We start from the raw sequence: 22,223 nt of genomic DNA, 5'->3' as shown, positions 1-22,223 counted from the left end.
CTACAAATAATATTAAAACATTTTAATCTACAGGATAATAGCTCGTAGATTACGTTCTAACAAATCTATAACTCTGCAAATACATGGATGCCTTGTTAATGGTGGTAAGATAAACTGTAGTTACAGATATTAAAACTTTCAGTGACAAAGTTTCAGCTTGAACGTCCTCCAATGTTTTGTTAGTGTTAGTGTAAGATGGTAAAGTATGTTAATTGTTTTGTACACTGACTGCTAAAACCGTATATTATGCCTAAACAGTCTGTGTAGAGTTACTATTTGGTATGGATATGAAGTCAAAAATGGCTGCATTCCAAATCCCTTTCTAGTGTGTGAAACCCGTCCATTTTATTGTGCCCTCAGAAAATCCCACAGTGGAGCAAAAACAAAAGAACTGCATTCAGTGTTTGATGTGAACCTCGGGTTACAGATGTCACATGTTCTATTCTTGTGAGCACAACATTTACTATCAAATATAACATCTGATCATTTTAGGGGATAAGGAGCTTCCTCTTCAGTGTTCTTCCTCACGTGATGGTTTTTTAAACATGGTGACATCACTCCCCGGCTTCCTGCCGTCTGGCGTCGTGCTCGCTGTCGTCTGAATAGTTCTCATGATCGTCCGAGTAGTGGCAGCTCTCCTCTGAGCAGCGGCCGCCGCCGTCGTCGTCGTCTCCATCGCGGTGGCTCAGTGGCGCTCTGCGGCTCCCTCCGTCCCGTTGGTCCAGAGTCGCCTCCACGTCTCCGTCGTCCAGGAAGACTTTTCTGTAGTGGACGGGTTTGTACCCCATGTCCGGTTCCTCTGGGTCACTAACAAACAAACAAGGAACCAAATCAGCTGTGAGTCAGTAGAGTTAGTGTTGTGTGTTTGTGGTCTTATTCACAGTAAGCACACAAACTATTGTCTGTCTGGTTATTTTCAAAATAGCAAAAGAAAACTAGCTTTACAACCAATAAAACAACAATTTACCGCCAATGAACAAGAACTGGGTCTAATAAAGCCGTGAGCTACATTATGATTACAGTTTATGAATCATTCTGCCACTACTGTAGAATTATCTTATATGTTTTATTTGGTACTTTCACTTCATTTGATGTCTTAGAATTCTCATTATTTCCTTCTTTTTATACATATTCATAAGAACTGTTGGAGGCAGCTGTGGATCCAAGATTTTCCTTGTTGTGCATATGACAATAATTAACTTGAAAACCTGAAACCATGAGCTTATTTCTGACATTCATTCCTGTAGTCCCTCCCAGGCGTGTGACGTCTATCCCCACGTTGGGAATTTCTTTCCTTGGTGTCGTGTTCACAGGCTCACCTGTGTCTGTTGTCGCTGGACGTGGACGTCTTGCGTGCGGCTCCCGATTCCGCCGCCTTGCTGCTGATGAACTCTTCAGTCAGATCACACCCGTGCAGGGCGTCTGTGTAGCGCTTCTCCGCTGCCTGCTTGGCGTTCCGCTGTCGTCAAAGTTCAGAGAGTCAGCGTCAACAATGAGCTGCCAATCAAAGCTTTTAGGAATCTTACCACGGCGGTCTGAGCACTTCATCGGGTAGAGACGAACGTGTTTCGGCACCGTTAGCTATCTCACGCTGGGATGCGGTGACACACGATGGATCAGTTTGATGAGGAAATGAGAGCCTGAATATATTAAGTCTGGAGTCATAATGTCAGGCAGTGATGGTGAGGGAAAGCAGAATATTCACTGTTGTCATTACAGCTGACAGCATAACACATACTTACAGCACAGTTTATTTTGTTCTCCTTTATTTGGGCAGTTGGCCCTTTTTAACAATCATAAATGGGCCTTAAGTTACACGAGATGGAGAGCCCCTGTTCTACCACATAGTCCTGTTTGTGAAGGCACCCAATCAGCTGTCATGACACTGTGTCGGTGCCTTTAAATGAGTAGGTATCCACACAGAAATCTGGAGGATACGGAGGACAGCAGACTGGTCACGCGGTCGCTCGTGCGGTCTGATTTAAAGCCGAGGTCGGCGCTCACCTGTGCAACCTGCTCCAGCAGCAGCGGCCTCCCCTTCACCCTCTGTTGCATCTCTTTAATCTCCTGCCGGTACTCCTTCTTGCGCTGAAGCTCTTGTTTCCTGCAGAGGACACAAGATTGTGGATCGTCGCATTTCATTCGACAGCGGCGCAGCACGGCTGACGCGGTAGCCACGTCGGTACCTGAACTCTTTGAGTTTGTTCGGGTGTGTCTGTGAGAGGGCCAGGTGGGGGTCGTTGGCCTCGGCACGTTTCAACACCACCCTCTGCAGCTTCTTCTCCCTCTGCTTCTGCCTTTCCTGCCACAGCTCCTCCTCCTCATCAGCCTTCTTCCTCTGCTCCAGCACCTTTCTACTCAGGGAGACAGTCTGATCACAGATGTAGGAAGGTTTTGGTTGGGATGGGGACTTCAGAGGGATGGAGGGGTGGACAGTGCTACTGGGGTTGGATAAACAGTTTTGGAGGGTGTGTGGGGTTGTTGGGAAAAAGGAGTTCCACAAGATTTCATCCTGTAGGGATTTCAAACACTCAGTCTAAACAGGACATTTGAGTCCTGAGGCTGTCTCTATCTCAATGGTGGGAGCCTTTGGAGTGCTACAGTGGTACCTCACGGCCTCCTCGCGCTTCTTGCTGGCGTCTGTGACTTTGGTCGGCAGGACCTCCAGGCTGCCGGAGAGGGACGAACCCCGACTTGAGTTCGCCCTCCGAGACGGCCCGGGGCTGACGTACGGCCAGCGCTCCATCCGAGGGCTGCTCTGCTCCTTCTCGATGTCGGCCAGGATGCGCTCGCGGTGCGAAGGGATGCGCGACGTCCTCAACTCAAAGGGTTCGCATGCGGTCGTGGGCTTCACGTCTTTTTGTTTCTCCAGGTGTCTCTGGAAGCGTCGGTAACTGGCGTTGAAGTCGGGCACCTCCGTGTTAATGTGGGGCCTGTGGGAGAAGTTGTCGTCCCTTTCGGCCGCAGCGCCGTCGTCGTTGGTCTTCTTGCGGTCGCCGAGTCGCCGTGCGAGCATGCTGGGAGGCATCGAGGCGTTGTGGAGCATCTCCTGCGCTCTCATCTGTATCTTGATGGAGCGATACAGCTGCTCCTCCTTCATCTGCTCCCCTGTCGCCGCTGCGTACACCGCCTTGGGCACGGGCTTGGCCTTGAAGGGTCTGACCTTCTCCTGGCCGGACGGCTGTTGGGGATGCAGCTGCTTCTGCTCCTTCTTCAGCCGCTCCCGCTCCAGGAAGCTGAAGGGCTTCTGGCTGGATCGAGGATGCTGATCTTCTCGCTCTCTCGTTCGCCGCCGTTCCTCTTTGCGCTCCTGCAGCTCCTCATAGAGCGGGAGGTGAACGTGAGCCGGCACGGGGCTGGCGCGGAACTTCTTCTGGCACTCGGTCAGCTCTTCCAGCTGCCGTCGCAGCTCCGCGTTCTCCTGTTCGATCTCTACGCGCGTCTTTGTGCGGCGCTTTTGCCTCTCCGCCTCGCGCAGCATCATCTGGAAAGGTTTGGGGATGGTCAGTCTGTGTTTCCAAAGCTCCTGCTCTCCATCTTCCTGCTCCCGCCTCTTCCTCCCTTTTCCCTTTTGCTGCATCCTCTGGTCTGCAGGCAGGCTGCGCACCGAGGACAACGACATGTGGTGATCGTGAGGGGACAGCTTAAAGTCGCGCCACATGTTCCTGATGTGCTCTTTAGGGGAAAAAAGAAGATCGTTGTCCACATCGTTGATGGCGTCTTCATCTTCGTCTGAAGAGTCCGACTGTCCGGAGCATCTCCTGAGTTCAATAGCAGACTGCGACTTCTTCAAACGGCGTGAAGCTGCCGGGCCGCTGTCTGACCATGGGAGCCTGACAGAAAACATCAATGACTGTTAATATGACAAAGCACCTAATGCACAGACTCACCATCACGCATGTTGTCTATAACATGTTATATGAATATTAAATAATGGCCCTCACTATTTCTCATAGCCCAAAGTGACATTATTCAAATTACTTATTTTGTCCAACTCACCAAAGCTGATATTAAATGATATAAAGTTTAAAGATATTAAAGCAGCATATCCTCACATTGACGAAGCTGAAACCGGCAAATGCTGAACATTTTGCAAAGAAAAGTCAACTCAAACATCAATTATCATAATGTAGAGACAGCTTCTGTTCATCCACTAATTGATTTATAATTTCCGCTTTAAATACACTTGTACAACTTAACATAGAGCACAGAATTTAATGAATCAAAGTGATAGTTTGAAATAGAGCCACAGTCAGACACTCAGCAGAGCTGAAGATTTAAAGGATCAGTTCACCCACATTACACATTTCTCACCTACTGATAGCAAGAAAATGTTGCAATACACACTGTATATGTTTTAAGGTGTAGAGATATCCATCAAAGAGATTTACTTTGTGCAGCACGAAGCATTCCACAGCTGTGTGTTTTATTTGACTTTCAAAGTAACGGGGACATTATTTCAGACACGCTGCCGTTGTTTGTTTTTTAAATGCCATTTTCAAAGCTTCAAGCAGCACAGACCAACGACCACTGACCTCCGTTATTGCGGCAGGCAGACGTTCCAGATATCTCAAAATCCAGGATACACAAAACAGAACTATATACAGTCTGAATACCACAGAGAGTGAATGAGTGTGTTTGGTGTTTATTGTGATTTGGGTGAACAGATGTTAGAGCCTCTCTAGAGTAAGATCAAGGATTCACACACACGTCTTTTTGTCTTAGATCAGTTGTAAAGAGAAACTCTCTGTGTTAAAGCCATAAAACAGCAGAGACACAGACATCCTCACATGAGAAGCTCGACACTGTTAACTCTGACTCACTCTTAGACCGTAAGCCACCCACCTGTGCCCGCCGGTCTCCAGCACCGTCATGTCCAGAGGCTCCATGGCCTTGAGCTGCAGCTTCCGCCGATACATGCTCTCCAGCTCCGCCATGGTGCGGAGGTGGGCCTTCTTCAGCTCCTCCAGCTTGCTGTAGTACTCCTCGTTGGAGAAGAAGATCTCGCTCAGGTCGAGGCGGTCTGCTGGTGCTCTGTAGTCCGTCGTCACGCGAGGACCGCCCCTCTCCACAAAGATCTCATCGCAGAAGTCAGAGCCCGAGTCCTCGTACTCCAGCTGAAAAGGGTTAAACGTCACATTAAGCTCATTTGCCTTCACTAGTGGCAGTCTGTGAATCTTAAGCAAACGACAAATGGAGACCTCAGTGGGAAACCAATAAAACATTATATTATTTATATAGCATGATATGAGATGGAGCCTGAGGCTTCCAGGACATTGCTATTAACCAGCAGGCCTCCTGGAGCAGCGCAGCCCTGCTCAGCGGCTCTCAGGCTCCTCCAGGACTAAGCCTATTAAACAACAGCGACGAGGGCCATATGGTGGAGCAGCACAAAGGGCAGCTCACCATGACTGAGCTCAACCGACACACACCGTGCATCAGCTGTCTGGCTCGGTTGATCCTCAGATTGATTGTCAGGAGGTGTTTATCCTCGCTGAGGGCCCCGCTGCACGGGAGGACAGCAGCGCGGATGCCCGACAGATAATCAAGTGTTTGGGATTATGAACCGAACAGAGCATAATCTAATCACGACGGAGGTCTAAAAATAGTCAGGACAACACATTATACACAGGTCTGATCCCTTCCAACACATGGACTGACCTGGAACTGTCCCCGACCTGTTGACTGGACAAAGACCTGTTTCTCTCGAAAAACTAAGACAAGTACGCTGGAAAGATATGAAGTATTACAACTTTATTAAGTCAGGACGAGAGGCAGTACTGTGATTTAAATAACTATCAAATGTTGCTTTTATTAATTTTCCTCTTGAATGTTTAGGTTTGTTACTATAACATGATTATGTCATTGTTATGTTTGTATAAATATATATGAAACTAAATATTAGAACTGGAGTGAACGGCCTGAAAGCTCTTGGAATAAATGAATCAATGAAACAATGAAACACTTTTTAAACTTTGTCACTTTGTTCAGACAAAGTGGATCTTTGTGATCTTTAATCTCTGGTTGACAGCATCAGTAATGTTTAGGATCAAGTTCAAATAAACTACTTTAATACTCTTTGAGGTGTTTGGAAGCATAATTCTAATCTTTTGTTTCTGGTTGCAGAGTTTAAAATGCTTTTTTTTTTGCATAATAATGAACAAGGTGTTGTTCTCTTTACTGTTGTTTTAGAAGACAATGGGATTCAATTACTTTGGTTTAGCACTTTAGAAGTACACGCAGTACACCAGTAAGGAAGTATTTAAATGATGATGTTATTATTGTTGTATTTTAAGTTACCAGACGTTTAATTAGACCTCTCTTAGTTCAGGCTCATTTGTAAGAGGTCAAAGGAGACGTGTTGAAGACGTTTTAAACTAAAAGCTGAGGTTGTAGCAGTCGAAGTGTATTCACACCACGACTACTACCAGCGGTGGAACAAGTACTCAGACAAAGACTAAAAGTACTTCACTAGGATACAAGTAAAAGTCCTGAATCCAAAATGTTATTCAGAGAAGTATTATCAGCATAATGTACTCAAAGTATCAAAAGTAAAAGTACTCATTATGCAGAACGGTTCCTATCAAAGTGTTGTAATATAGACTACCATACAATAACATATTATTTTTTTATTAAGCATTTTAATTGTGTTTTAATATACTTTGTGTATTAGTGGCTAGATTAGTAGAACAGTAATGAATCATATCATATTAAAATATCATATTTATGTAAACAGTAAATATGTGTTAAATCAATTTAACATTATAGTAAAGTAAAAACATATATTTCAATATTTTCCCTGACTCTCTGTCAACTTAGAAATATAAAGTAGCATAAAATGGGAACTCAAATTAAGTACAAGTACCTCAAAAATGTGCTTAAGTGCGGTACTTGAGTAAATGTACTTAGATAGATAGACAGAGAGACAGACAGAGAGACAGAGAGAGAGAGAGAGAGAGAGAGAGAGACAGACAGAGACAGACAGAGAGACAGAGAGAGACAGACAGAGAGACAGAGAGAGACAGACAGAGAGACACAGAGAGACAGAGAGAGAGACACAGACAGACAGACACTTTATTAATCCCGTAAGGGGACATTTGTTCGCTACAGCAGCATTATGATACAGATAAGCAATCAAAGTAACAGAGTAAAAAATATTGAGTATAAAAAAGCACAATATATACAATGAAATATAATAATAATACATTAACTGTCTAAACAGTAGCGCAAAGATTTAAACAAACAAACGGTTGGTTACACCTTCCCGTTACCTCCTTCTCGTGGTCCCGGTTGATCCCGTGACCTCTCGGCCTCTCGTAGGACGCTAACGGGGCTCTGGTGTGAGGGTCTACCGGCGTCCTCAGACACGACGTCACCAGCACGTTTGTCCGGTGCGGGTTCGCCATGTTGATTTAACGTATTCAATATACGGTATTTTAGAGAGGAGTCGGTAAGTCGCCGTCCACGTGCTGAGCGTCGGTTATCCAGGCAGCAGGTTGGTTCCTTAGCAACGGAGCGGAGATTGGTTGGGAGGAAGTGACGACGGAGCGTGACAGGAAGTTAATACTTTATTATATTTTAGTTATTGTGGATTTTTTACTTAGTTAATATTTACTGTTTTATTATTTACTTATTTATAATTGTTTTGATCAACGGAGCGGAGATTGGATGGGACAGGAAGTGACGACGGAGCGTGATGAGTAGAGGATGAGTTAAATACAAAATAAAAGCATCTTAATCTAACAAATTAACGATAGTCTAATCATCTAGTGGTGAACGAAGTAATCCGAACATTTGTGAAGAAGCTAATTCTATTATATTCATTTATTAATATGATTTATTTATATAATTACATATATTTTGTGTCTTTATTTTATTTTGTAAACTTGTGTATGTACGTTGAGAGCAAAGTAAAAAACGGAGTCAAATTCCTTGTATGCGTACACATACATGGCCAATAAAGCTGATTATGATTATCTTAAGTAGGAAAACATTTGACATTTATTCAGGAATACTGGTCCTTCAGTTTATCACAAATATTGAGGAGATAACGTGGTTTTCACTGCACAGGAAAGGGAGGAACACTGCACACTGGAATGTAACTAAAGCTGAACAAACGTAGTGCAGTAAAAAGTACAAGTTGTACTTCTGAAATGTGGTGTAGAGTACAACAACATAGAAATGTATGGATTTAGAGACTGCTGAATAATTGTTCATATTTGTGAAACTTCACAATTTAATATTAAGACTACAGATCATTAATAATACAACTTACCATTCCATTTTTTGTTAAACTCAGACTTTGAGACATTTTGTTTTGTGAATTATGTAAATATGGCATTCCTGGCTCAAACAAAAATTACATAACTTTACTTTTTTCTTGTGTCTTTTTTACTCTCAACGATCTGTGATGTCATGATCATACTGCCTTGTTGGCAAATTAATTAATCAACAAGTAATATAACTTCAGTGAATGGTCTAAAAGAAGAATAAACAAGGAATGTCTTTCTTGCTAAATGCAAAGCTTTGTAAAAGCGTGTAAAAAAAACAAACAACTTCTATGGAATCATTTTTTCAGATTTATAGGGCAGAAAACCAAAATCCTCTAACCAACATTAAGACGTAACAAAGTCCTAATATACTTGGATACTATTAACACACTAGTACTGGGCCACGACCCAGAGGTTTACCTCATTGCAATGCAAAAGAATCACACAGGCAACAGCTGGAGTGTCAACAAAAAAAGAAGCCTTTTTTAATTTAACGATGCAACGTAACAACTACAGCGGAAATCTGAACAACGGTCGACAGAGTCCTTTGATCCCTCGCAGTACGAGCAGGCTTAGTGGACAAAACTCACTGGACAGACAAGTCTCTTTATCGGGTGTTCACCTGCAAAGAAAAACAGATTCTTACTTCAGACTTCACTCAGATTCAACATGAATATAGTGTCAGAGCAGCTGTAAATACATTGTAACTATTCCATCTACAGTTTGTGACGTTAAATCTTACAATGTCGTCGATCTTGAGGATGCTGCGGACCGTCTCTGTGGAAAGGGTCAGAGCGCTGATGGAAACCAGTAACGGCTGCACCACCAGCTCCTCCAGGATGTTGGAGATTCCTCCCTGTCACACACACACACACACACACAGTAAAGCGGTCAGACACATCTGTCTTGATGCAGCAAAGGAAAACGTAGAAATGACAAGAGGATGAACAGCCTGTTGGAAAGTGTGTGGTGAGGATATTAAATGTCCTACGATGAACAAACCAACCATCGAATATTAAACGACTGACGGACTTATTGTTCCGGCACTAAAGCTCCGCCTCTGTAATCCTCACTACATGTAACGAACGGGGGAGAAGGAGAGCAGACCTTGCGGACGTTTATGCCGGCCATCTTGTCTCCCTGAGCGTGCCTGTTGCGGAGCTCCGTCACGGTGGAGATGGGGTTCAGGCCGGCGTTCTCGGCCAGCGTCGAGGGGATCACCTCCAGGGCGTCGGCGTACGCCCGCACGCAGTACGCCTCCATGCCCGCAAGAGTGCGGGAGTACTCGGCAAGACGCACGGCCAGCTCGATCTCTGGAGCGCCGCCGCCGGCTATCAGAGCCCTGAGGGGAGGAGGAGGAGGAGGGTGGAGAGGTTAATGAAAAGAAATCAGTAATTATACCAAAGCAGGAAGTCCTATAAACTCATGTTTACATCGGACAGTTTGGGAAATCATTTGTTTTCTTTTTCTGGTACAAATAAGTTTGACGTTTCTTGACCTTTCAGCGATGTCACCATAACTTAGAAATTAACTTTAATAACGTTATAATTACTAATATATAAATGTGTGAATGCTCCCCGGCCAAGTTGCGGCGACAACAACCAGGAGTGAAATACTGGCGAGCTTTCCAAAGTGCTGTTCCTCTGTTTCTTACGCTCCTGCAGGATGAACAGATGCAGGAGCGCCTTTGTAAGAGGGAGTCTGTGCCTGAACTCTCGCTGCATTAGAAAAATGACCGACCTCTTCTTGACCAGGCAGCGGATGACACACAGCGCATCATGGATGGAGCGCTCCGCCTCCTCGATCAGCAGCTTGTTGGAGCCTCGAACCACGATGCTCACCGTCTTCCCGGGGTTGGCGCAGCCCGTGATCTAAGGAGGAGCGACACCAAAACACATTTAGAGGAGAAGTCCGGACATTCCACCTCTCGTGTTCCAACGATCTGAGAAAACCGCTCTGAAATCAGCTCGTGCAGGACGTCCTACCTTGACCAGTTTGCCGGAGCCGTCCAGGCTGACCTCCTCAGCCAGCTCCGCTGTGCCGAGCATCTCCGGAAGGAAGTGGTCGATGTGGGCGATGGGCTTGATGCCAAGAGTCTGGAGGGGAGGAGAGACTTCACTGTCATACAATCGCTTATTATCTTTACACGCAGGAGCTAAAACGGTACAAAAAATATAATGAAGAGACAGCAAAAATCTAAAAGGTCATTTAAACTGAAGACGGTTCATGAAAAATAGAAAGAATAGTTTATGCAACTATGGTCTTGACTAAAGAAATATATTCTCCCTTTTTCTTTTACTGGTTTATCTTTAAATATTAATCTACCCCTAATACCGAGATGAATAGAAGAAGCCGATGAAGCGTCTTCACGTCCACGATAAACGACGCTCACCTTACAGATGAACTCGATGTCCTCTCTCTCGATCTCCTTCACCACCATGATCTTCATTTTGTTGAGGAAGTGCAGGGCGAGGTCGCTCAGAGCGTCTCTGTGAGCAGACAGCTGGTCATTAGTACGAAGCACGTTTACCGCCCATGTGGAGGCTGACAGCACGTTGATACCAGCATCTTATTCTCTTTGTACCTGAGGATGGACTTCTGGATGAGCAGCACGTTGCAGCCAGCCTTCTTGATCTGCTTCACCATGTTGAGGATGTAAGCGCGCTCCTCACGCAGCACGCGGTCCATCTGGGCGTAGTCCGACACCACGATCTGGTTGTCCATCTGAAAGACAAAACAACACAACACAGCAGGTCAGGAGAGGAAAAGGACCATGACAGCAGTTTAAAAAAAAAAGAACTGGGAATGCTTCTCTAATGGAAGCTTTTAACATAATATGTTTTAGGATGGCTTTGATCGCTTTGATCCAGAACATCCAAAGTGTGCAGAGAGCTCGTTATTCTACGCTCATCTTTCAGTGGAAACATGTCGTGATGTCATTGTGCGATGGTTTTGTTACAGCGGAACTAAGTTCACAAAAACATAAAAAGATGCAACCGAGACACATTTGCCTAAAAAGGCCAGCAGAAAAGCGGCCATCTTTCCTCTGAGAACTCACGTCGGTTTTGGGAGGAGACAGGCAGAACTGGATGAGGCCGATCTTGGCCTTCTCCACACGGGACACGCTGCTGTTGGCAACTCTCTGCGTCAGCACCAGACCGTCCACCAACTCACAGTCATCGATGGTCCCTCTGAAAACACAGAGGACATAAGGAGGGAAATCCTGATCAGTACTTGGCGGGAGTGGATCTGAAATCCCTCTGACATTTCACGAGATATAAATCGTCACTCACCCGAGCTTCTTGATGACTTTGATGTCGTGCAGGTCGACGCCCGTGGCGGTCGCCGGGTCGATGACGCGCATGACGGCGTCCACGCTCATGGGCGCCAGCAGGCTGGAGTACTGCGACACCACCTTGGAGCACAGCGACGTGGTGGCGCTGTTGAGCAGCGTCTCGCGGTCGCTCAGCTGCACCGGCCGGCTCATGCCCGTCAGCACCTCCACGCCTTTCTCCACCGCCTTCTGGAAGGACTCGGAGATGGTGGTGGGGTGGATACCTGACCGACGGGACGTTAACAATTAGTGATGGGACCATTTAACGACACACAAGCTGCAGAAAACTAAACGAGTCATTTATCACGCAGGAAAGACAAATGCTCGCTTTGGTTGTGAGGGTTTTAGACTGCTGGTGGAACAACACAAGTAAAAGACGTCAATTTGAGCTCCGTGAAATTGGGATTCAGTTTTCTGGCCTTTTATAAAATAAAGAAATATGAACTAGCCACAGGATGAGGCACAACTCTTAAATCCATTGATGGAAACAACAAGCGAGTTCTTCCTCTCACGTCCTGTTGAACAGTTATTAACTTCCTGTTAATTTAGTGTCTGTTATTGCCCTGCAGCTCTCACCTCTCTGCAGCAGCTTGGAGCAGGCGTCCAGCAGCGCTCCAGCGATCACCACCACAGAGGTGGTGCCGTCTCCAGCCTCGATGTCCTGGGCTTTGGATAGTTCCACCAGCTGAAGAAGGCGCGCACACACGCACACATTTCAATCCAGGTTGGGGAAAAACAACTCAAATGAGTTCATCTTAAACCACAGTAAATCATATGGGGATATGGGTTAACGAAACTCAAAATAATGCCGTTACTCGTACCATTTTGGCTGCAGGGTGGAGCACCTGCATCTGCTTCAGGATGGTGGCGCCATCGTTGGTGATGGTCACGTCACCTTTCTCATCCTGGATCTGAAACAAACGGCGCCTGCTTTAGAATCATGCGTGTGACGCGGGAGAGCTGGGTGAAGTTAGCACAAAGCCAAAAAAGAGTCTGATCACTCACCATCTTGTCCATGCCTTTAGGCCCCAGGCTGGTTCTGATGGCATCGGCAACAGCTGTCAAAACAAGGCAGGGGATGGGTCAATGCGGTGAAAAATGCCTGCACATCAGCGATGCCGCCCTCTCATACCCGCTGGACAAGTGATATTCTGGATTTAATCAGATTTGGCTTTCAGTAGGAGGTTTATGAAACTAATTTGAAGCCATTCTGAGTCTTTCCCCCCCAAATATAAAGGATTTCCTCATAGTGAGCTAGCTATTTGAAAGTGACGGTTGTGTATTTATTGTGATGTGTTAGTTTATAGTGTAGCCGTGTTTTAACTTGTTCCGTCTGTACCGTTATAAACGTCACTGTGACGCTATATTCTAACTGCATGTACATTTATCTTCTGTCTCTGCGTGATTATTGTCTGTTGAGCGAACTGATGATAATACTACAAATATGGAGAATACTTGCTTCAGCTTTTAGTTGAGACATTTTATTACTCGGCCCTTTGCATTCAGCATCTGCCCATATATAGCATGCAGCACTAAGGGCCACTGAGCTAAAAGAAGAAGAAGAAGAAGAAGAAGGGCCACGGAGCATGCTGAAGCTGAGATTGTGTCGAGTCATGAGCATCTTGCAGAGAGACGTCGTCTCGTGCTGCATGCTGTTCAGTGATGAAGCTTTAAGGAAGCATCGCAGTTTCAGTAGACTTGGTGGTTTCTGGTGCATGTCACATACGCCGAATAGGAAAAAAAAGGCCTATTTTTTAATTAATGAATAAGTCTAACTCTGGTTTTGTAGTCTGTGGTGTGTAGTTTTATCACGGACTGTTAAAATGGCCCTTTTCTGCATTAGATGTGGGACCAGGCTGTGAATAACGGTGCACACAGCCATGATACTGGGCTGAGAGGTGCGGTTTTCAGTTGAGATATTAGCGGTTTTTAAATTGCCTGTAAATATTTAACCTACCTTTAGCAGCAGAGATGTTACTGAACCGAATCTGGGCCGGCTTGTCGCGGTCCACATACGCCCCTCCTTTGTTTCTACCCATGTTAGATAGTCTCGATGACGCCTTCATTTCGGGCATCTTGACTCGAGAATCGATGGAAAATGTTAAGGGACGTCTTCAGAACAGGACTGATGCGGTCCCGGAGCTGAAATACCGCGGTTCGGCTTTGGATGGACTCAGATGAAAAGTATCTCCACCCGGTGCTGGTCAGAAACTTCTAGAGTGAATGGCTGCTGCGTAGCGGGAGGAAGAAAGGACCCGGCTGTCAAACGGTCCGGATATGACGTATTCAGACATTAGGCATCAACTACCGATGTGAGAGAAATCGTTCACGCTGATTTTAATTTAAAATACTTATTTTTTTTGTCAATATTATACATTATGTGCTAAATTATTAAAGACTGATTGGTTGTGGGCTCCGCTTTGTTCATAAAGCTGAACATTTCTCATTGCGTTGATAAACGCTGATCTGGGTTTGATTAGCTTTGCCTGTTGTGTCTGCAGAAGCATTTTTTTTGGATGAAACGTGTTAACAAGTAACTGAACCTCTGTTTTGTTTTTGTTACGTTATATCTTCATTAATTCAACACCTCTGTGTCCGGTAGGTTTATTTCGACTATTTATTTATTATCGACTGTTTGCGTTCTCGTCCTCTCTTCGCAGTGTTAGCCACGTTAGCTTAGCATAGTCTGGAGTCATGCTGTAGGTTGTTTTGAGCCTCTTGGGCAGATTCTGATTATCCAGCTGCATCATGCACACTGTCGTTCAGAAGTTATGGATCTCCTAACAACAACACAACTTCACTGGTGTGTGTACAGACTATACATTTGTGAATGGTCGTTCATGCTTTTAGGTTGTATAAAGTCCTCTTTTTACAAATAGATTCTATTTTTATATGAATTATTATGTTTAGCACATGGAGAACAAAACGCTGCACAATAGTTCAACCAGACTGACGTATGAAAAGGAAGAAAGAGACAAAGATCAGACAAATAAATCACCATTCATATGGAAGCAGATTTAAATAGGAACAGCTTCCTGTTTCACAATAATGCAGCTAATAACAAGCTGGAATCAAACAGGCAACATGTTGTTATAGCAAAGCTCTTCTTCACACTTCACATTAGAAATAGTTAATACAGCTGAAGCAGAGCTAGGCGACATGTCCAAAACCTTCCAGATATGGGTCATTTCATACCTCAATGACTTCATGTATCTGGATATAGTCTTCTGGTGACTTAATGAATAAATACTCTATATGAAATAACCCCATGGTTAAATTCAAAACAAAGATAATGAGAAGATCTCTTAATTCCTCACGAACGTCGCTGCTCCTCCTGCAGCCTGGAGTCATGCTGCCGCTGAAGGAGAAGGACAAACCCATCGTCCAGAAGCTGCTGTCATCCGGCTGCTGTGCTCGCTGCGTCCTCAGGTTCTGCTGCGTCAGCGTCCAGGCTGCCTACAGAAAACCCCCACAGGTGAGACTCGCCTTCTGTATTCAGCTACACACGTTTTAAACACTCCCTCCTGATGCCAGTTACTCAGCTACCCATCATACCGTGTGTCCTTTCTTTCACCAGGATACACTCAAGGAACTTCAAGCGTTCATCAGCAACACGGAGAACAGCAAATCCCAGGAATCAGCAGCCGATTCTACAGAAGAAAACAGCAAATCCCATGATGCAGCAGTGTCAGAACCACCCGGAGAACCACCGAATAAAAGGGTGAAACTGGAGCCCATTGGGACGGAGGAAGACGCGGCTGCTGCTGCTGCTGCTGCTGCTGCTGCTGCTGCTGCTGCTGCTGCTGCTGCTGCTGCGGTCAAACTGAAGGAAGAAGAGTCGAGTGTGTGTGTGGCGTGTTTGGGGATCCTACAGGACCTCTGTGGCTCGACTCAGGCTGTAAAGGTGTGTGTTTGTGTGTGTTGTAAGACAGCGTGGTGACAGAAGGTATTATGGTGCAGATGAGCTGAATGTTTTTTGTTCCGTGTTCACAGATAGCGGAGAGAGTCAAGGCAGAAAAGTACGAGTTTGACACCGTGGTGCTGTCGGTGTCTCTGCCTGCTCAGCTGTGCGTCCGCGAGGTCAGTGCGTGTGTGTGTGTGTGTGTGTGTGTGGATGTATGTTTAATGGAGGTCTATGGCTCAGAGGAAGAAGAGATCTCAGGCTTTGATACACAAACAGTACTTGTTAGTAGAAACGTTCACTGTTGGTTTTGGTCTTTTGGGATTTTTTGACAAACAGGAAAATACATCTTTAAAGTTTAGTTGCTGCCACGTTTATAAAGTCTTTATTGTGCCTGTTGATGAGTGTTTTATTTGTTTAAATCCTGCAGCACTCCTGCTGGCTTCACGTGAAGAAGGAATTGAGGTAAACACATTTTGATCATATCCGCGTCATCTGCGTCACGCGGAACCGCACAATCTCAAGTCCCGGTCGTCTCTCGTTTGCTCACTCAGAGAGAAGAGCATGGCGGTCGACAAGGACGACGCCGTCCAGGTGAAGGAGGCCTTCAAGTGGATCATGCAGGGCCTGGTGGCCAAGGAGCTGGGGGGCGTTGCGGTGGTTATCAGGGTAACTGCTTTCAAACTTACCTTCATAAGTTTGAATTTTTATTTACATTTGTAATTGTTTCTCAGAATTACGTTTCCTTTAATTTCTCCCTTTGACGTATAACTTTTCTTTTCTTTCTTTTTGTTATTTCAGAGTTTGTTCGAGGTCAGTGTGGAGTTCACTCACCAAGAGACGGACTCTGACTGTCACTTCCTGTGAGTCCCTAATATCTGTGAAGATGTTACCTTTCTGACTTTAGATAATAATAATAATAATACATTTTAATTTTATAGCGCTTTAAAAAGGTACTCAACGGCACTTTACAATTAAAGCAATATGAGCAAAAGAGATGACATCACAGTGAGGAACAACACAAAAACATACATAACTAAAAGCAGATTTATATAATGAGGTTACGGATCGTCACCTTTTTAACAGTAACGGCCTCGATGAACGTCATAGATGACCGTGTGCTGTTTCTCTGTCCACAGAGCGTCGACGTGTGCCGACTGCTTCAGACCCACCAGGAACAAACAGGTGAGGAAGGAGATGCTCAGTAACAGCTTTATCGCTCCTCAGGCGCACTGAAGGAACATTGTGCATGTTTATATTTCTCTGTGTGTGCAGTCGGTGTTCACCAGGATGGCGGTGGTCAAAGCTCTGGAGAAGATATCTGACGCCGTCTTCCTAAAGTAAGCATCGCCTTCACAGCTCATTCACATTTTTCTAAAAAAGAAGTTTTAAAAATGATAATTGCTGATCTTATTTTTCAGACATTACGCTTGTCCACCAGCGCAGCCGACCAGCAGTTGCAGCGCTCAGGACGTCCAGTGTCTCCACCTGTCCATCTTTATCGCAGGTGTGTTAGGACGCACAAATAAAGAAACCTCTTTTTCAATTTTGTTGTTTAAATTCAGGACCAAAAAGTGGGTCGTTTCTTCCCGTCATGATCCGTTGCTCGTGGTTGCACAGGGAGGTACAACAAGTTCAGCCGCAGTCTGCCTCAGACGCCGTGGGTGATCGACGGAGAGAGGAGGATGGAGTCGTCGGTGGAGGAGCTGATCGCGGCGCCCGTCCTGTCGTCCTTCAGAGCCGACGGTGAGTTCCACGCGAGCCGTCGGACCGACGGTCGTGGCCGCAGACGGAGAGCCTGACGATCTCCTCCTCTTTCTTCTGTTGCAGGATTTAATTTCTCCTCGTCTGGCCGCGAGGACGTGGACGTCAGGACTCTTGGAAACGGTATTTTCCTGCACCTTAAGTGTGAAGATTTAATTTTTTTTGTGTGTTTTTTTAATTTAATTTTTTGTTTTGGTTCAACCGGCAGGTCGTCCGTTTGCGATGGAGCTGCTGAATCCTCACAGATCCAGACTGAGCAAAGTGGAGATGAAGCAGCTGCAGGAGGTCGTCTTCATCAACTCACTCCCTAAACCTCCTCCTCATCATCACAGACACTCTTCATATAAAACATTAAACCTTCACGCTGATCCTCAAGGCAACAAGAAGCAGAAACATCAATTCTCAAAACTAAAAACTGAATATATATATATATAAAAATATATTTAAAAACAAAAGACCAAACCTATGAGCATGGTCCGTCGGTGATTGATTTTGATATTGAAGTCTAAAAAGATGAAGGTAGAGTTATAGTAAAAGGTTTTCTCAGTAGTATTTGAGATATTTGACTCTGGTATGACGTGTTGGCTGTTTATACTGACAGAGCTACACACACACACACACACAGTGTTCACGTCCTCTCATGCTCCTTTTACGACCACTAACCTCGTTTTATTTCTTATTTATAGACCATCAACGAGTCTTCAGACAAGATCCGGGTGAGAGACCTGCAGATTGTGTCCAGGTGAGAAAATAGGAAATGATAAACTGCACCAACCGCGTTGTTGTTGGATATCTTCACGATGAATGAACGTAGAAGACGGCTGACCGCTGTGTTGAACTGCAGGGAGGCCATGAGTCGCATGAAGGAGGGAGAGGAGGACAAAACCAAGTCGTACACGGCGCTCGTCTGGACCCAGAAACCCATTCAGAGCGACGACATCGCCTTCATCGACGACATCAAGGTCTGTGTAGCCGTGATATATTTAAAGATATCTAAAGATATCTGTGGAAACCTAAATCAGATTCCTCTTTTTAAACTGGTGCGTTTTCCTAAATTTGAGTTTGAATGGTAACCGTGATGCTGCGAGGAATAAAGTAACCGTCTTTGTAGTCTGGTAAACAGTCTGGCTGTTGCTGTTGATCCCCCCCCCCCACATCAGGATCTGACTCTGGACCAGAAGACCCCTCTGAGGGTTCTGCACCGGCGGGCGCTGGCGGTCCGTCAGCGAGTCGTCCACCGGATGAACACGCGCTTCCTGGACTCTCATCACTTTTACCTGGAGCTGAAGACGCAGGCCGGGACGTATCCTCACGAATAGTAGAGCGTTCTGTAATCAGGCTGTGAAGCTTTGGATCTGAGTCTGTGTCTCTAACAAGACAAAAGTAAATCAACAATAACAAACTGGTGAAGACACTTCTGTCCCGCTTGATGTATTGGAGACGGTAGACGTCATCTACAACACCAGAAAACTCGCACCAAAACTATTTTAAGTACAATTTTGAGGTACTTGTACTTTAATTCATATTTCTACTCTACTTTAATTAAGGGGGAAATACTGTACTTTTGACTTCACATTTATTTTTGTAACTTTAGTTACTAAATAGTTCATTCATAATACAAAATACCAAAAATAAATTATGATGTAATATTATATATTGAGATAATACTTTACTGATGAAACTCACAAGCTACCCAGCAGTACAAAAAGTACTTCAAACGAGCGTCGCCTTCACCAGCTGCTACGTTAATTATGATCCAGTGTTTTAATATGTTAATCTGAAATGGGCCACTCTGCATAACGAGTACTTTTGAGTACATTTTGAGAACGCTAATGTTTGTACTTGAGTCAGCATGAAAATGTAAAAACACTCATTTGTACTCGTACTGATTGCTCGTCAACACGTTGCTCCTGAACGTCGCTCCTACAGCTACATCAAGGAGTTCGTCCACGGAGACTTCGGTCGCACCAAACCCAACCTGGGTGTGCTGCTGCAGACCGACACGGACATCCTGGAGCTCGACGTGGAGGTGAGGGTCTCACTCCTTCACGTATTAGGATGGAGAAAAAAGTGCAACTTCATATATATACAGTATAAATATATAATGTGAGCTGTGTGTCTGTGTGTTTTCCTCCCTCAGTCTGTGGACGTGGACTGGCCTCCGTCCATACCGGAGTGAGCGCTTCCTTCACCTCGCTGCCGCCGGCCTCCAGGACCTCAGCAGGACTGGATCTTGTGTTGGGGTTCAGGTTCAGGTTCAGAGCGTCTGAGACTGAAAACATGAAGCCGGCTGCTTCGTGAAGTCTGTTTGTGTTTTTGGATCAAAACTCCCCTCGACTTTATCTTCAGTTGTATCACATAGACACATAACCCTCTCTACTGGTCTGTTGTTATTATAGGAGGTCATAAATCAAAAGGGTTTGTTCTCTGTACGGTGGCCTTATTGGGACATCTCAGAGTCTCAGCTTGAGCTGGCCTTTTATCAGCTTCCTGTGAGATTTCAGTGCTCACAAACCAAACCTGATGGGGGGGAAATGAAAGAATAAATATATTTTGGGGTTTATCTAGCATGGTGGCTAGGTGTTAGCATGGTGGCACCAGAGGAAAAGGTCTAAATCAGAAGTGTTAATTCTCTGTACAGTGGCCGCTTCGTGGCCGATATTGTGAAATATTTGCAGAGGCTTTAATTTGATATTTTTTACAACTTCAAGATATTTTATTTTTTAAAGTTAAAAATGTTCCCCTACAGTTTGCATGGAGACGAGTCACACACATTAGTCAGTCAACAAGATAACGACTTTCCTTTTGTTCATGTCAACGTTCGTATTCCTCAAAGCAAGGTGTTGAAAATAATCTGTGTGGCGTCACAGTTCAGGCATCATGTTGACGCTCTAAAGCGAAGTGCATGCAGGTTGTTTGTTGGTTAAAAACTCATTTTTGTTCGTTGACCTTCAATCTTTTTTTGTTTTCCTTGAATCTTCTGTTGACTTCATCTTCTGAACAAATAAACCACGAGGTTCATTTTCCCTCTGAGAGGCAGAAAAAGAGTTTTTTTTTTTGAAATAAAAGAGTCCCGACAGCAGAAACCCTGAAATGTATTTCTTTTAATTTAATTCAAAATAAATACTACCACGGCAACGCAAGTCCACTACTGGGTTCTTGCCCTAATGTTTTGGTAAGAAAACAAACAAGCAAACGATCAAAAAAAAAAAGAATAAAAAGAGACTTCAGTTAATGCATCCATCATCATCATCATCATCATCATCATCATCATCCTTCAGCGACTTTCAAGAGGTGCCTTTTTTAACGACATACAAGGTAACACTGCCTAGAATGACCAACATAAATAAAACAAGTACTATGGTACAAAGGGAGGGGGGGGGGGGGGGGGGTACAAGGAGCAAAGGATGATGGGATTGGAACAACCTGATGAAACCAGCACTGCAAAAAGAAAAGAAAAGTCCTCCATGGTCCCACTTTTTAGTATTTTTTCTTTTTAAAGACGGTGAAACAGAAGTGACGGTGCAGACTCCACAGGTACAGTCCTCACTAAGTCACCAGTCCATCATGTTGGGGACCGAGTCGAGTCGGTGCATCGACCCGAGAAAGAAAAACAAATAAGAACTTCAATGGAAGGGTCCAGTCTTCGACAGTCTTTAATTTTTTTTTTCCTCCTTTATAAATGTTTTTCGTTTGTTGTATTTTTTTCGGTCACTATTCTCATCAGCAAGCTGGAAGTACAGTCACACAAGAAAATAAAAAAAAAACATGTTTATGTCTGTCAAGATGCCACGAAATGACCCAAAAAAAAAGAGAAGGCATTGCATATTTACATCAAGAAGTTTGGGGCGACTCGACTTCTCTTCTGGCAGTCCTCACAGTCTTCATACATGAGTGTCTCACGGCTCAGTTTTCTCGTGATCTGTGACATGATTAGTGATGTATTGAAACCCTCAGTTCAGGTTTAAAAACGTGTGTGTGTGTGTGTGTAAATAAATCTCATAATACTGACAGGACAGAAGCCCTGCATCTGGAGCTGGAAGCCTCGTTTCCGTTAGTGTGATAAAGTAAATGTTTCTTCGCTCGGATCTATCGTGTAACAACAGTCTTGTATCTGCGTGTGAATATGAAGGAATGAATGTGTGTGTGTGTGTGTGTGTGTGTGTGTGTGTGTGTGTGTGTGTGTGTGTGTGTGTGTGTGTGTGTGTGTGTGTCGTCAGGGTTCCCACACAAGTCGCCATAAATGTCACGAGACTTTCGATAAGTTTCCTTCCTCTCGTCACGTGTGCGCATGAACTTCAAGAAAACAATGATTCCCCCCCCCACCACCAAAAAAAATAAATCTTTAGCAACTGCAAACAGCTGTTTAAGACCTGGAAGTTCTTCCTCCGAAGTCTCCGGATGTGCTGCAGGAACCCTGAAGAGTCTCGACTGAGAACAGCAGGTTGAAGTGGGCAGAACTCTCCACAAACAAATTCCATTTGGCGTGTTTTTGGTGAAAGTGTCGATACGCAACCCCCCAAAAAATATAAACGTCACATTTATTTAGTTTTTATCTACACAGTGAGTTCATCATGTTGGGATGTCTGAAGGTGTTCTCTCAGACCACTAGAGGGCGGGACTCACTCAGTAGTCTGGTCTAAAGGCTCCCGGGTCCATCATGTCAGACCTGTGGGGACCGAATCCAACAGGCAACAACTTAGTTTCCTCCACTGTGCACCAGGACCTGGACTGACCCGATTAGACTAAATATACTTGGAACACGCCCCCGCCCCCCCCCCCCCCCGCCCCCCCCCCCCCCCCCCCCACCCCCCCCACTGGGGTCCAAGGTCGGGTCTCCAACACCAGGAACCGAAGTGGATCCATCAAGACCTCTATCTAGTCTGGTCTGGTCGTATATAGTATTTTCTTCTGTTCCTGTTTTGAGGAAATCCTACGATCTTTCCAAATTCAC

The 22,223-nt window shown here is 44.9% G+C and overlaps 3 protein-coding genes across 3 annotated transcripts; 1 reads left to right on the top strand and 2 right to left on the bottom strand.

Annotated features, from left to right (window-relative positions):
- Positions 1-554: 554 nt before the first annotated feature.
- On the bottom strand, positions 555-7,406 carry fam161a (FAM161 centrosomal protein A; the record flags this gene model as incomplete). The annotated part of the gene is made up of 7 exons (XM_079159896.1): positions 555-807; positions 1,320-1,459; positions 2,005-2,104; positions 2,187-2,354; positions 2,610-3,815; positions 4,846-5,117; positions 7,272-7,406. 7 exons carry the CDS (start codon positions 7,404-7,406, stop codon positions 555-557), a joined length of 2,274 nt encoding a protein of 757 aa, XP_079016022.1.
- A 1,320-nt stretch (positions 7,407-8,726) lies between these two features.
- cct4 (chaperonin containing TCP1, subunit 4 (delta)) lies at positions 8,727-13,854 on the bottom strand. Its single transcript, XM_079159815.1, has 13 exons — positions 13,562-13,854; positions 12,610-12,662; positions 12,426-12,515; positions 12,181-12,289; positions 11,564-11,828; positions 11,329-11,461; positions 10,855-10,994; positions 10,663-10,759; positions 10,256-10,366; positions 10,011-10,141; positions 9,378-9,612; positions 9,013-9,126; positions 8,727-8,892 (listed from the first exon to the last, which is right to left on the bottom strand). Exons 1-13 carry the CDS (start codon positions 13,677-13,679, stop codon positions 8,878-8,880), a joined length of 1,611 nt encoding a protein of 536 aa, XP_079015941.1. The 5' UTR covers positions 13,680-13,854; the 3' UTR covers positions 8,727-8,877.
- A 253-nt stretch (positions 13,855-14,107) lies between these two features.
- pus10 (pseudouridine synthase 10) lies at positions 14,108-20,348 on the top strand. The gene is made up of 18 exons (XM_079159716.1): positions 14,108-14,202; positions 14,945-15,079; positions 15,182-15,508; positions 15,598-15,684; positions 15,936-15,970; positions 16,060-16,174; positions 16,307-16,368; positions 16,645-16,690; positions 16,781-16,845; positions 16,927-17,012; positions 17,126-17,251; positions 17,336-17,392; positions 17,478-17,554; positions 17,956-18,011; positions 18,114-18,231; positions 18,430-18,572; positions 19,199-19,298; positions 19,410-20,348. Exons 2-18 carry the CDS (start codon positions 14,954-14,956, stop codon positions 19,446-19,448), a joined length of 1,665 nt encoding a protein of 554 aa, XP_079015842.1. The 5' UTR covers positions 14,108-14,202; positions 14,945-14,953; the 3' UTR covers positions 19,449-20,348.
- Positions 20,349-22,223: the final 1,875 nt, after the last annotated feature.

The sequence above is a fragment of the Pholis gunnellus genome (assembly GCF_910591455.1).
Source record: "Pholis gunnellus genome assembly, chromosome: 5".
In the NCBI taxonomy this organism is placed as follows: Eukaryota; Metazoa; Chordata; class Actinopteri; order Perciformes; family Pholidae; genus Pholis; species Pholis gunnellus.
This window is presented reverse-complemented; position numbering and strand designations above follow the sequence as displayed.